This window comes from Erigeron canadensis, chromosome 1 (assembly GCF_010389155.1).
Source record: "Erigeron canadensis isolate Cc75 chromosome 1, C_canadensis_v1, whole genome shotgun sequence".
Lineage (NCBI taxonomy): Eukaryota > Viridiplantae > Streptophyta > Magnoliopsida > Asterales > Asteraceae > Erigeron > Erigeron canadensis.
The window spans coordinates 43,654,894-43,669,335 of NC_057761.1; the positions used below are offsets into that span (position 1 = coordinate 43,654,894).

Here is a 14,442-nt window from a genome sequence, read left to right on the forward strand (position 1 = left end):
GTTGTATAATTTAAACACAAGATTAAGTGGGAAGTATATACGTATAATGATAATCAAGTAGTGGTTTTAGAAAACTGCCGTGTAACTTGTTAATTTAATCATATTAAGTCTATCTCTAATGGGGTGTACTTAGATATACTTTGCCGTTGAAATTTGTTCAAAAATAAGGATTTTTTTGAAGAATGCCCTTACCTAAGGGCATGCCCTTACTTGTCCTTACCTAATATATTTTTGTTTTTATTGGAAGTAAAAAGATATGTAAGGATATTTGTATGGTTGGAAATAAAATTATAAGATTTGAAGGATTTGTAAAGATGTATAAGGATTTCTAAAGGTATGGTATGACAGTTTAAGGACGCCTAAAAACATCTTTAGCATTGGAGATATCCTAACTAACATGAAATTACGACCAACAATAAAATAGTATGCCTCTTCAATCTAAGACCAATCTCTGACAAGTCTTTTGAGGTACTAGGCTCCTTCATTTCAACTACAGATGCGAACAAAAATACCATTAAGAAAAAAAAAAAACTAAAAAACAAAAACTGCACCTTTATTATAACAACTAAATTCCAAAATGGTGTCTCCCTCCCAATTACTTTCCCAATGTTAGGTTTTTAATAGTGGATGTCTGTTTTTTCTTCAATAAATATACGAGGTTCGACCAGACAAGTACATTATCAATATGCATTTCTGCTAAACAGATTTTTATTTTCTTTTTTTCTTCTACTTATATTCAACGATGAGTATTTAAACACCAAGTATTTCAATTATTGGTGTTGAAAATAATACGCTTCTATCCAAAATGATCATTTTGTAGAAGAAAAGAATGAAAAACTTATGAAAAGGATAAGAAATCATTGTATTGTATTAATAAATAAAGTAACAACAATAACTATATTCAATTCTGTTCGATGTGGATTTTTTAAACAAACTGTTAGAATGTTTTACTTCTAAAAGAAGATGTAGTAAAGGAAAAGTCCATATGCTTTACTTGAAGCTATAACATAATTAAGTGATTAACATGACCCAATTGCTCTCACTTCCTACAACTAAATGTCAACTTTTTTGTTATTTCCTTAAGAAAAAAAATAAAAAATGAATTTCTCTTGAAACATCGTGTCGTGATTCGACAACGAAAGGTCGAACGTTTTTCAAATATCCAATGAGCAAAAATCTTCTACTAATTCGCTTGAAATCATGACGAATAATAGGTATATATTGTAATTCTAAAAATTAAATATTTTGTTTTACAGTTGTTCGCAAAAATATATGGGAAAATAATCTGTACTACAGACTTTACCTAAGTTTAGGTATTGTCATTTTAAAAAAAAAAATTACAAATTAAACCTTTGAATTTGATGAACATATCTAGCCCCTGAATCTTACATAATCTTTCCTTAATTTTACATAATCTCTTCTTGATTTATCTAAAATAGATATTGCATGCTTACCTAAAATTTTGTTTTACAAAGTCATTCAAGTATGAGTTTATGACTAAACCAGGATTCCACTACGTACAGTGTATGTTTGTTCAAATCCCAAAGTGGATTTGGTAAAGTTTGGTTTTGAAGGCATGGGGGTACAAACATGGCTATGTGCATTGGGGTTAGCATATTTATATTAAAAAATTTTATATTAAGCGTAGTAGTGTTATAATGTAATTTTTGTAAATGATCAAATTCAATTTTGGAAAAGAAAAGTATTTGTCTGGTTCAAGTTTTGCACGACTTTTGAAAAGATTTTTTTTCTCTTTAAGAAAATGTTTATACTCATACATATATAAATGATACATATCATTTGATTTAAAATTACATCTTTTAGCCATCAAAATATCAAAATAATTGTTGCTTACACATGTATGACATATGTCAACTATGTATCCATAGTATATTAAAAAAAAAAAAAAGAAAAGAAAGAAAGAAAAAGTTCTTACAGTATTATAGATGAAAGAAACAGCTACCACGTGCACAATTTTCTGCCTTCCTATTTAAGCACAATGTTTATAACTGAGCGATCAATTGTCAAAATGAGGGTAGAAATTATCATATACAAGTAATACAACTATGCAAGTACCATTTTCCAAGTTGAATTAAATTTCCCGATTACTAATTGCAACAATAATTGTAGTCATTAGAATTAGAATATAACCGTATCAAACTTTCTCAGTTATTGGATTAATGTTTAACCATGCAAACCATAGGCCATGCTCGTGTAGGTTTTTTGAACATACCCAAAAGGATTTGTTTAAGCCGGACGACAGTCTATATAACAGGGCAACTAGTAGATTCATAGTGCTAAAAAATGCATAATGTTTAGGGTGAAGAAACAACAAGAAAGTCAGCCTCTAGTAACATGAAAAAGCCACATAATGTCATTTGAACATTTAAAGTCATAACAAAAGTACATTCTGCTCTGACAGTTTTCTTAACACACAACCAACAATCAGCATTTCCATTCAGGCAGATACAGCTTCCGTCATTTCTTGTTCGACAACGCCTGGTTCAACGGGGTAGTATGAGTAGTGAAGTTCACCAACATCATCACCCGATAACTTTGTCCATCCAGTTGGTCCCACATGATAAACTGAAACAAAAGTACGGATAGTTCAAGAAACAAATAAACAACATTTAGAAGATGTAGTCATGATCAAGCAGGTTTGGGCAATGGGTCAAGAAGGGTTGGTGATCCCGAAAAAAAAAAAAGTGAAACGATTGTACAGATATGGACTACCAAAGTACGTTCTTGCAGTATAATTAATTAATTATATCTTTTATATAAAGCAACTTAGTAGGTTGTACACAATAAAAGTACACTTGAGTGACGTTCAACCCATTTCCTTTGTGGTTTAGCATTTTGGTTTGACACTTTTAGCCAGTTAGAGATAAAACATGCCCAAATCGGCTCATTCATAAGTAAATGCGTCGAGCCACCTCTAACAAAATAATATACAGGACGTAAAGATAATTAGAATGCAGAAAGAAAGTGTGTACCGCTAGCAACACCACCACTAGCACCATCACGGAATGTTGCGTGATATATGGCTCTCCTAGCCAATTCAGCAGCTTCAGTGATAGACATTTCATAGTTGTACCTAGAAGATAAACAAAATAAATGTTTCAATTGCATCACCAAATACAGAAAACACAAAAACTCTGACAGCATATGGACACCTAAAAATGTACGTGTTAACGAACAGAGTCAGCTTATATTATAGACGTGGGTGGAAGTACCTTGGGTTGACCCACATACATTATATTCCTTTCCTTTCATAAACTTTATATGACTGAATTTGCTAAATAATAAATATGATTTCAAAAAGTATAGAATCAAATGAAAAGGCATACAGTTACAATTTACTAAATCGGTAAATCCTACTTCCAAAATCATGTGGTATATAGACTATAATCAAACAATAGACTGTAATCAAACAATTCTTTTTAATCAAGTAAATTAATAGGTTGTAAGCATTTAGATAAACTCTGGGCCAATTTGAACCAATTCAGCCCAAATTCCGCCTTCTATAGTTGACCAAATTTTTTGTCGTTTACCCAACCTAATCCCTTAGAGGTATAAATTAGTACAGAAATCAAGAAACAGACCATTTCTAGTAAATGGGTTGAGATTGCCACCTTTAATGACATGAAACAAAGGGAAAATACAATAGTATTCAAGAATATTATGATTGTATTTCTTCATAGGTGAACTGAATTTATTGAAAGCATATTCTTTATAATAAGTGGAGTAAGGAACGGGTACTCACCCGCTATCTAACACGCCATAAGCATATGGTGAACCAGACCCAACTGAGAATTTTGTGCCCTTAAGGCGTCCTCCTTCACTGTCTACATAATATAGACCGGGGCCCTATAAAATGTCAAATAAGAGGAATATTTTAAAACAAGGTTGGTAGGTCAACCATCAATACAAGGTACCCGAGCATCAGGTTTGGATGTTTGGTTGTACATACCTTCTCATCCCATCCTGCAATCATTGTCCCGACGGACAAGCCCATTCCACGGTAAGAATAAAGGATATTTGCCAGCAACTTTGAAGCACCAGTCACTGAAATCCTTCTCTTGTTTGCCAACTCGTGCAAACGACACTAACAGTATAACACATTACAAGTATGTATTAACAGATGATATATGCATGTCATATAATGATTAATCCTCCTAATATATTTTCCTAAAAATCCTCCTAACAATATGATCATGACACATGGTACAATCAAAGTATTAAATTAAGGGAGAGAATTAGTGGATTACACTTGACATGAAAGACTTTAAGAGGATTATTAGAATAATTTGTTAGGAGGATATCTCGTTACTATGTTGAAAATAAGTGAACATGCCAAAACTTAAGTAGCAACACTATAAGATTACCTTGATGCCAAGATTTCTATGCCAGAATTGGCAATCAGCAGCTCCACCAGCCATTGTGCCCAACATATATGGATTAATTTCAATGATTTTCTTCACAGATTGAGATGCTGCGAAAACCAATATCAGAAGGATGGTGAAATATTGAAGGAAAATATCTTTTCAGTAAATTAGAGTTGGAAACAGGAGCTCAGGCTCAAGACAGGGTTTGTATCTAAGTTACCGCTATAACTATATCAATCTAGGTACAATCTTGTAACCAAAAAGCCAGGACCTAACTTTAGACACAGAGAGTAAAACTTAGCTATCACTAGGACACTAACCATCAATGTGGTCGTTAGACAGAGAATTAGTCCATAACATCTCTATATACACACATAAGTACACAGCATATAAGAAGCGATACTTGGGATTTTTTCACATTTACTTTATCAATTATTTTGGGTTCCATGTTAACCAAGGATGATCATTTGCCTTATTTCATCATGCTCTTCTAATCTTGGTTCGAAAAAGCGCGTCAGGCGCTTAAGCGCTAGGCACAAGCCTTAGAGCTTTTTGGTACCCAAAGCGCATGGTGTACCTTTTTGGGCTTTTTTTGTGAGCCCAGGTCCTAAAAAGCGTGAGCTTTTTGTACACCACAAGATTTTTTTCATAAATAAGTAATCTATTTTTTCCTTACCTTTTCTTTCTCAACAAGATTGATCTCTTCTTTCTTCTTCCTCAGCGAGACAAACAATCTTTTGGGGGTCTCTTTTTAAACACCAAATTTGATCAAAGCCGTACTTAAACGAGGCTCTTACAGTCTTACTAATGGTGTTTTGGTATTTTATGTGTAATAAATACTATATAAATAATTTATAATTTTTGTTCATAAGCGTGCGCCTTGCGTACGAAAAGCTCGCCGCTTTCGTGCTTACCCTATCGCTTATGTGCGCCTATCACCTTCTACAACCAAGCTTCTAATATAAATATACAGAAAAGCAAAATTGGTTATACTATTCAGCTTTAGTCATATAGCCGAGCTATTGAGTGGGAATCACATGGTAGTTGCGTGTCCTAGTCTAGAATCATCAAATTATTCAGTAATATGATATGAACCAAACTGATTATGCAGAAGAAACAGGAGTAACACAGCAGTAAACAGAAAGAAACGATAATTGAGTGATAGGTAAATAACTGGATTAGAGCTCCAGCAACTCCACAACTGGTTTTAGTCCAGCAACTCCTAATAGTTCATAAAGAACCGACATATATTTTCCTGCCTAAACACAATGGCTGCAAGGCCTTATTAATAGACTTAACCTAACACTAACCTAACTTGGTGAACAAGTAGTTACCAAGAATAAGAAACAATTATTAAAAAACACACTTAACACCCTTATACTTTTATTTTATATCGTTCCAGCAGATTCATATCATAATAACTGCACGATCAACTACATCCAGATAAACAATAGATCATAGATTCTGCACTGCATTACATGTTGAAATTTGCACTAGCTAAACTCGATAAGAGGAAATGTTGACAAACTTTCCACTAGTTTTCAAAGTTTTCTGTTCAGATCTTTTAAATATTCGTTGTACGAAGACTCACATCGTAAAGAAAATTTGAGTTATGAATCATGAAAAGAGCACAGTTTTAAAATGAAACTCTATGTTCTGCCTGTACATTTGCAAAAGACAGATAGGCCTCTTGAAAATAATCTAGGACAAAATTTATGTAGTCAAACCCAAGATTCCTAAAGAACATCTAAATGCAACTTATTAACCAACTTTTAGCCCAAGTTTTAAAAAGTGTTCATCAATAACTTTGAAAGAACACTTAAAAAATCTCTAAACTTATTTGAAATTATAAAGTTGTTTAAATGTATGTATATTTTCAATTAAAAGTAAAAGTACATACAGATATAGCCTCCCATGCTAGCTCGGGAATCAGCGGCAACCATCACACCATCCTTAAAGATAAAAGCTAAGGTTGTCGTTCCCTTTGCAGGCTTTACCATTTGAATAGAATTCTTCTGGAATCCATCAAACTGAAAAAAGAAAGTAAATTAAGTATTTAACATATCAATTTATAATAAATCTATTTCCAAAGGAAGTATCGTCAGATACTGTATGGCTGAAAGAAACTCACGTCTGATGTAACCGGAAGGTCAAAAGCAGGAGCATCAGTAAACCCGTCAGACATCAAGTCGTTACTTCCTCCATATAGTGGTGCACCCGATTCTAGTCCACTAAAGTCAAGCTTCATGGTTTCTAGCTACAAACATCAAATCATGAACATCATTTCAAGTTACCTAACCAAAATATAACTAATCCACATATCGATTCCGCAAATTGAAAACGAAGCACTCAACATTCAAAAACCACCGTCCTTAAACACGCCTAAATAACGGTAACCTTTTTATTTATTTGTTAACATAAAAAAATAAATAGCATCATTAAACTCACAAAATAAGGTTCAAAAACGCTTGTTTTCCTTGTATATCTTTTCTAAGAATTTTCCAACTCTTACAGGTTATCTCGAAAGCTAAGGCATAGTAACATCGGCAAAACTATTGGTTTCGATTCGATATATACATTTATTAAGTAACTGCTCAGTGCCGCCTTCCGCGGGTTTTGAGCCCCAATACCTCGACGGTGTATGGGGAGGTTAAGATGTAGGCCGGCCTTACCTCTACCTAAGTAGAGAGGCTGCTTCCAGTTTCTACCTAAACGGTAGAAAAAGGCCCTCCAACCTTTGCATGGGATGCAGATCGAACCCATGACCTCTGTCGATATATACATTTAATTAACTGTTAAATTGTTATTGCTAAGTCTATAAATGATTGATATCTTATATGGTTCTAAACTATCAAAAAAGATATACATACTATTGTATGCAGATAATGAGCACCATCAATTTATAAAAACAACACAAGTAAAATTAGCTTTAATCTATGTGGAAGTTATAATAACCTAGAAATTAATATGATACTGATAGACATAATAATATGCAGATAATGAGCAAATAAAATTGAAGAATTGGATAAAGATTGTACCTTTTTTATGAGAATAATAATAACGAAAAATAAACAAGATCGTTAGAGATGATTTTGATTGAACCGGAAGAATAAAAGCTCAGGTATGAGATGAGTCCTTTAAAGGGAATGATTTGATTTCTTGTACAACAATATAAGTTTTACAGATCCGGATGCTTTGACCCGACTTTATGGGCCGGGTAAAATTGACTGGGTTTTTATTTCGGCCTTTAGCTTAACTTTGGGCTCGACCCATATGTTTGGTTCAATTCAATCACTAGATACAAATATTTGTATGCAAATATTATCAAGTGCGTAACAGTGACTCAAAAATTTCAAATGCCATTGGGTGTCGGGTGAATGGAGAGGGATCAAGATTTAGGGTCACACAATAAGCTTGACCTCGTTAAAATAAAGACACCTGGAAAAAAATATGCAGAAGGGTGATTAGCGAGTAATTATCAAGTATATACAAACTTCCCTTGACCATTTATGATGACAATATTTCCTTGCTTTGACATATTCTGTTTCGACTCTATTGACTATTAAGAAATTAGAGTTATAAATAATTTACGATAATTTGGTTGTAGGAAAAGAAGAAGAAAAAAACACATATCATGGATATTCTTTCTACTATTCAAAGTCCTATTAAGTCATAAGAACTACATTAGTAGATATTTGTTAAAAAGAAAAAAAAAAAAAGAAGAAGAGTTAATGATAATGATGGTATTAAACATGAGATATTAAAGTGGGCTAATGTTAAAAATAATAACTAGTGCGTCAAAAGCCCAACATAAAGTACGCATCGAGCGTTTACATATATTAGTAATACATTTGTTGGCGAATACAATAATTTTTAGTTCATGGAAACACATTTGACTGTCAACTACAGCTTAGATCTCTTAACACGGGCGGGACTAGCCAGTTGACACGAACCGGTAATATACTCGTTATCTATTAAACAAAATTACAACATTTTCCAGTATCTGCTTAACATTTGTTGCGCGCTGTATAACTGCTTGGTTCATGTACAATTCACTCAATGTCAAAATAGGTTTTCCTTTATCGCTCGTCTTTGGATTAAGTGTTATGATTCTTTTAGTGTAAATGTTTAGTGAAGCTACTGTGAAGAACTTTTGCAAGAGATAGAACACATGTTTGAATCCGTTCCCAACTCCGTTAATGTGTGGTAGCCAAAGACACATTATTATATTATATTTATATTTATATGAGATGGCTTGTTGGAGAACATTTGGCATTTTTCATGGGTTGTGATCGGTGGCGGAGCCAGAATTTTATTGTGGGGACGCCGAACAATTTTCATGATATTAATAAGTGTAATTTGAACTACAAAATTCAATTACACTAGTCATGGCTACCCATTACCACCGCATAGCTAACTTCTTGTGATTTGTGAATACAAAGTTCAGATATCTGTTTAAAGTTAGTGGGCCAAAAGCCCGAAATAAGGTAAGGAGCGCTGACATATATTAATACATTTGTTTCCAACTAAAGTCCGAAACAATAATTTTAGGTTGTTAGAAAATATAAGGTACTACTTGGTCAAAAAAAACATTTGATTCTAAACCAAAGTGTTATATGATTTACATTTTTTTATGCTATAAAGCATTTTGGATTTCTATTTTCGGAATGTCTTAAAAATTCAGACTTTCCATATTACCACTCTTACATATTTATAACATATATCATTTATCTATAATACCTTATAAAGCAAACTGGATTCCTCCCTTAACTTAATTAAGAACCTGATAAGACAAAAATGCCCTTAAATAATCTTCCTTGCTAAGCACCCTCTCACGTGATATACCAACTATGTCATTCAACCATTTTCGTCTCTAGCAAAGTAAAACCCTATCAACGCCACCACCAGATTGTCTTCCCCACCACCGCCGCATTGCGCGGGTACCATGCTCGTCTTTTAATATACTTAAATTATCACTCTTTACATCAATTATATTTACATCAATCACCTACACTACTCAACGCCGGCACCACTACCACACTGTTGTCACCGCCGCATTGTGCGGACACCCCCTATTTATGTTAATCTTAATTGAAACCGTTAATGAATCATCGTCCATTGAAAAACACTTGATACATTTTTTATGTTAATTTAAACCGTTAATGAATCATTATCCATTGAAGAACATTGGATAGTCACTTTAGCTATTTACACAAAGTCACAAATTAAGTCTATGCTAGAGTTTTTTTTTTTCTTCTTATTTTAGTACATCCTTGTCAAGGTAATCATTCTACTAACATTAAAGTTAGCAATAAATGTAGTAATTTAACATTTAGTGTTTAGTGAAAGCAACTTTCAATCTTTGCTTCCCTTTTTTTTAATGGCATGACAAAGATCGAACCGTGAATTTTACCATAAAAGGTAAGAATATTTATTAAGTTAACCCTTTAACCCCAGATTGACTTTGATATTAATATTATCTTTGAACAATTTTCTTTGGTCTCTACATGTGCATAGAGGCAGAGGCGGTACCAGAAAAAATTTTTAAAGGGGTCAAACTTAGAAAACTTAAAAAACATAAATCTAAAAGGGGGCGAAATGTTAAAATCCTATAGAAAACTTTTAAAATTTTATGAAAAATTTAAAATTACATGACAAAATTTAAATTTAGAGGGGGGCATTAGACCCCTTCCCCCCCCCCTTTAGTACCGCCCCTGCATAGAGGTCCAGGTTTGATATTATCGTAGATTTTTCACACAATATTTATGCTAAAAACCCCATTTTGCCGAAAATATATGTTTACCTTTTACTTTGTAAAGTTCCACATTATATCTATATAATTATTAAAACAGTAGGAAACCGAATGATTCTAGAGCATCTTTAACTTAAAACTATCTTATAATATTGCCACATAGGATTAATCCTATGTGTCATCTCCATATTTTTCTCTACAATATTAATCTTTATATTGGAATTAAATATAGAAAGAAAAATGTGAAATAAATAAAACATCATATCTTTTTTATAATTGATTCTACCTTACGACAAAGTTTAGAAAACTAAACTATGAAATTCATTTGATTTGTTAATATACTCCACATTCTTTAATTTGAATGATTTAGATATTTTTAATTACTATATAGATATAGAGGATATATAAATAAAGAAACTAATTAAAAATTAAAAAAACCTAAATTACTTTAATAACAGAATCTTAAATTTATAGGAAATATATATAGATTTCTTACCCAATTCTTAAATCATATGTCCTAACATATAGATTTTTGCATATATAAAGATGAATGAATGTAAACAACGAAAATTTTTATATTGTTTTCTTACAACGCAAAGTGAATGTAGTTATGGTTTTTAGGTTTTATATTTTCATGCAAATTAGTTTACTATATTAATATGAATTGGTTGTTTATATAAACAGATTTCAAGCTAAATGTTTTTTTTGTTAGATTTTCGTTAACTAGACATAGAGGTTGCAGATTCTTGGTGAATAATAATTTTTTAAAACATCATTATACAAAAGAACTAGATATATTCATTTTTGTGAGTAATAAATGTGATTTTTTTTAAAGTCGATTATTTTATTTTTTAACTTTGTAACTGTAACAGTTAGATTCTATTTTTTTAAATTTCTATTTACATAGCTAGCAAAATAAACAACACAATAAAATTACGATAACTAGATCACATTATATTGATTGTCAATGTTAAAAGTTTTGAAAAATAAATTCAACATCCATGCATCGCGTGGGTAAAAGACCTAGTATATATATATATATGGCTACCATAGCATAGAAAAAAAAATAAAGTTAACTTTTAATCCTAACCATTTAAATTCACAATCCTTTAAATCTTGGCCTTTAAAATTCAAAGTCAAATTTCTAAAATTATAAAAGTCAAAAGATATAAACATGGTAACTTTTCAATTGTATTAAACATACTAACTAATTGCTTTAAAAAATTTAAGTACATAGTACACTAAAAAAAAAAAAATCATACGACAATAATAAGAGTGTTTGTGTATAACGACATACTTTAATTAGTTATTCTTACACTACGGTAGATAAAATTTATTTTTTTTTAAAGGTGAATTTCTCTTGAATTTTTCGTGTCGTGATTCAACAGCGAGAGGTCTAGCATACGTTGTCTTAACCGTGTCCGAGCTAGAGAGCTCACTTGAAATAGAACTGCCTATTTCAAATACCCAATGGGGGGAAAATTTATTTAGTTTTGAATTATATATGATGAATAATGTTTGATATTTTCACATTTTTGATCGATTAGTTTCAAATTAATGGAAGTTTTCTATTTTAGTTAATTTGGTAAATGGTAAACTTATAAACGGGCAGTATGTTTAGGGTTCGAGACGCCTTACACCGCTGATACCCCCAAAGGGAGCCCATTACATGCAAATTTTTGTAATCATAGATTCAAAAATAACGAGATGTTAGAGTTTTTACATAGATTAGAAGTGTGCTCGTGTAATACATGGCATCCAAATGTTTTTTAAATGTTATCGTAAGGACATGAAGTTAAAAAGTAAGTGACGGTTTCTGGCTGCTGGCATCTGTGAGGGTTGTGTAACATAGAGAGTTTAAGGTGTATCATACTACAAAGTTGAAAACCTTTGGGTAATAGTCCAGTAGCCACTAGCCACCACTTTACAGGGGAGGTCAAATTTGAGATAATCAAAGAATTTGAGATAATCAAAGGATTATTAAGTGACTGAAAATCATCTGAACACTAGCCTGACTGGAGGATTAGTGGATATCAAATGGTACATGAGAGGATTTCCATCAAATTACCTTTTTTTACTACAAAGTTGAAATTTATCTGTATTGTTTTTACATTACCATTTGTTGTTATATTGACTTTTTAATTACGATAATATATAATATATAAGCACGACCCAGTTATGTTGACATGTTGCACTCTCTGATCTAACTCTAAACATTAAAAGTTTCATGTTCAAAAGTTCAACTAGTGATCGACCCGGGTTTACAGAGTTGGCCAAGTTATAGGTTAGCGGGTTGATAAGTAAAATAAGTTGATTAAATTATAGGTTAGCGGATTGATAAGTAAGATAAGTTGGTTAGTCAAGTATGCTTTTAAGTGGATTGGTTTTGATTAAGTATGTCAAATCAGTTGTTTTTAGGTCAATTTCATAACCCGGTCAATGACCGGGTATTGGTCTAGTGTTATATAAGTTTATAATATACTCCGTAACTTACTAACTTACACCTCTAACTTTTTTTAATTTTATGGATTTTACAATTCATAGTCCATGAAACGGTAAATAAGCACAGGAAAATATCGTATATATAAAAAGAGATATTTTCTTTAAAATGTGTTTAACCACAAAATAACACGTTATCGACAGTAATTAACCCTAAACCCATAACATTTAACCCTAAAAGCTATGAATAACAAACTCATACTTGTATTTCGATTGCATTTTATGGTTGCTAGGACCACTATCATAAAAACTATGCAAGCAAATATACAATACTCAGATAAAAGAACATGCCAGTCTTTTTATAACATTCATTTTTAGCTCAAAATTGAATCAAGAACTCTGAATGATAATTAATTTTCACAAAGACAGGGCCTATTTTGGGAAACGGAAAGTACGGTGTCCTTTTCTGACTATAATGCAAAAATATAGGGACCAAAAGTATGTTAGCCCGTTTTTATCAAAAGTTATTTTCAAAAATAGTAAAAATGCTAGCTATGGGGTTCGAACCCATGCGCACTAATGTGCAGAAGATCTTAAGTCTTCCCCCTTAACCTCTCGGGCAAACTAGCTTTTTGTTATTTACGACTACTTTAAATATACTTATAAGGATATTAGTTTTTTTTTCTAGTATAAATATACAATATTCTAGTGTAGCTGTTTTATCCATTTGTTTACTTGTTATAGTTTAATTTTGTAACTATTTTTTTTTTTACGAGTATTAATTACATATAACATTTCAAGAAAGACAAAAGGTTTGATATTACATGTTTAAGTCGCATGTTTTGTTTTATACACACATGTATATAAGTCAAAATGTGTGTGTGAGAGAGAGATATATAAGTAAAATTTCAATGTTTCTTTGCATATAAATCACAAAATCTTTAATTTTAAAATCTACGTAACTTTTGACCAAAAAATTAGAAATGAAATCGTTCGAAAAGTTCAAAATATGTATATTCATGAAAATAATGTGGATTGTCTCAATCATAAACTTTCATGTGGGATCACATGAATTTGATGATCAAACCCCACCATAATTTATGATGTATCTACTAAAATTTATTCATCAACTATGATATTAAGAACGGTTACCACTAATATAACTTAAGTCTTGTTAAATAATTATAGTTTATACATAATCTAAAAACATCAACCTAAATTAGACTTAATCTATTACTTTTGGGAAATGCTAAATACAGCCCTAAAGGTTGTATTTAACGTGCATAAAAAAACTTGTACCTTCCATATTAAAAGCCCGTCCTCTGATTTTCATGGTAAATGTACAAACAATTTATGCATCTTAAACACAACCCTAAGGGTTGTATTTAACAAACACCATTACTTTTTTACCCAAAAATAGAATTTATTTGTTTAAGTTGTCAGTATACACATTAACCTCCGAAGCTCTACAAATAACACAGTACAAATATAGGTTGGTCCCAAACTCAAAACCTTAAAATTCCAAAAATTAAGATAGATTTAGTTATATTAAGTAGATGTTTATATATATAATAATACAGGTCGTATTAATTTATATTGGATATATGATATGATATTTATGGGCTAAAAAGAAATTAATTAAGCATAATTTTGTGTTCATATGATGATATGAATGAGCACCACAAGTATGGGAATTCAATCTTTGATATTACTAGCTAATCAACCCGCATATTATGCGGGTACTTGAATAGAATTTGATTTTTCAATGATACACCACAATGAACGTCTTTAACTTTTTATTACGTTAAACACTATTATATTGTGTAATTTGAGTAAGCGATGTTAAAACTACAGTTTGCTCAAAAT

The 14,442-nt window shown here is 31.6% G+C and overlaps 1 protein-coding gene and 1 non-coding gene across 2 annotated transcripts; both read right to left on the reverse strand.

The window, feature by feature from the left end:
- Positions 1–2,269: 2,269 nt before the first annotated feature.
- Positions 2,270–7,533, reverse strand: LOC122585642 (proteasome subunit beta type-5-B-like). Its single transcript, XM_043757768.1, has 8 exons — positions 7,424–7,533; positions 6,517–6,642; positions 6,286–6,415; positions 4,386–4,492; positions 3,971–4,105; positions 3,764–3,867; positions 2,994–3,094; positions 2,270–2,586 (listed from the first exon to the last, which is right to left on the reverse strand). Exons 2-8 carry the CDS (start codon positions 6,631–6,633, stop codon positions 2,459–2,461), a joined length of 822 nt encoding a protein of 273 aa, XP_043613703.1. The 5' UTR covers positions 6,634–6,642; positions 7,424–7,533; the 3' UTR covers positions 2,270–2,458.
- A 5,589-nt stretch (positions 7,534–13,122) lies between these two features.
- On the reverse strand, positions 13,123–13,205 carry TRNAL-UAA. Its single transcript has one exon. It is a non-coding gene; the product is annotated as a tRNA-Leu (tRNA).
- Between the last annotated feature and the right edge of the window lie 1,237 nt (positions 13,206–14,442).

Coding starts and splice junctions, on each gene's coding strand:
- LOC122585642 (XM_043757768.1), bottom strand. CDS start 6,633: ATGAAGCTTGACTTTAGTGGACTAGAATCGGGTGCACCACTATATGGA. Junction 3,868..3,970: donor TTGCAGGATGGGATGAGAAG/GTATGTACAACC, acceptor GACATTTTATAG/GGCCCCGGTCTATATTATGT. Junction 2,587..2,993: donor TAGTGGTGGTGTTGCTAGCG/GTACACACTTTC, acceptor CTTTTGTTTCAG/TTTATCATGTGGGACCAACT.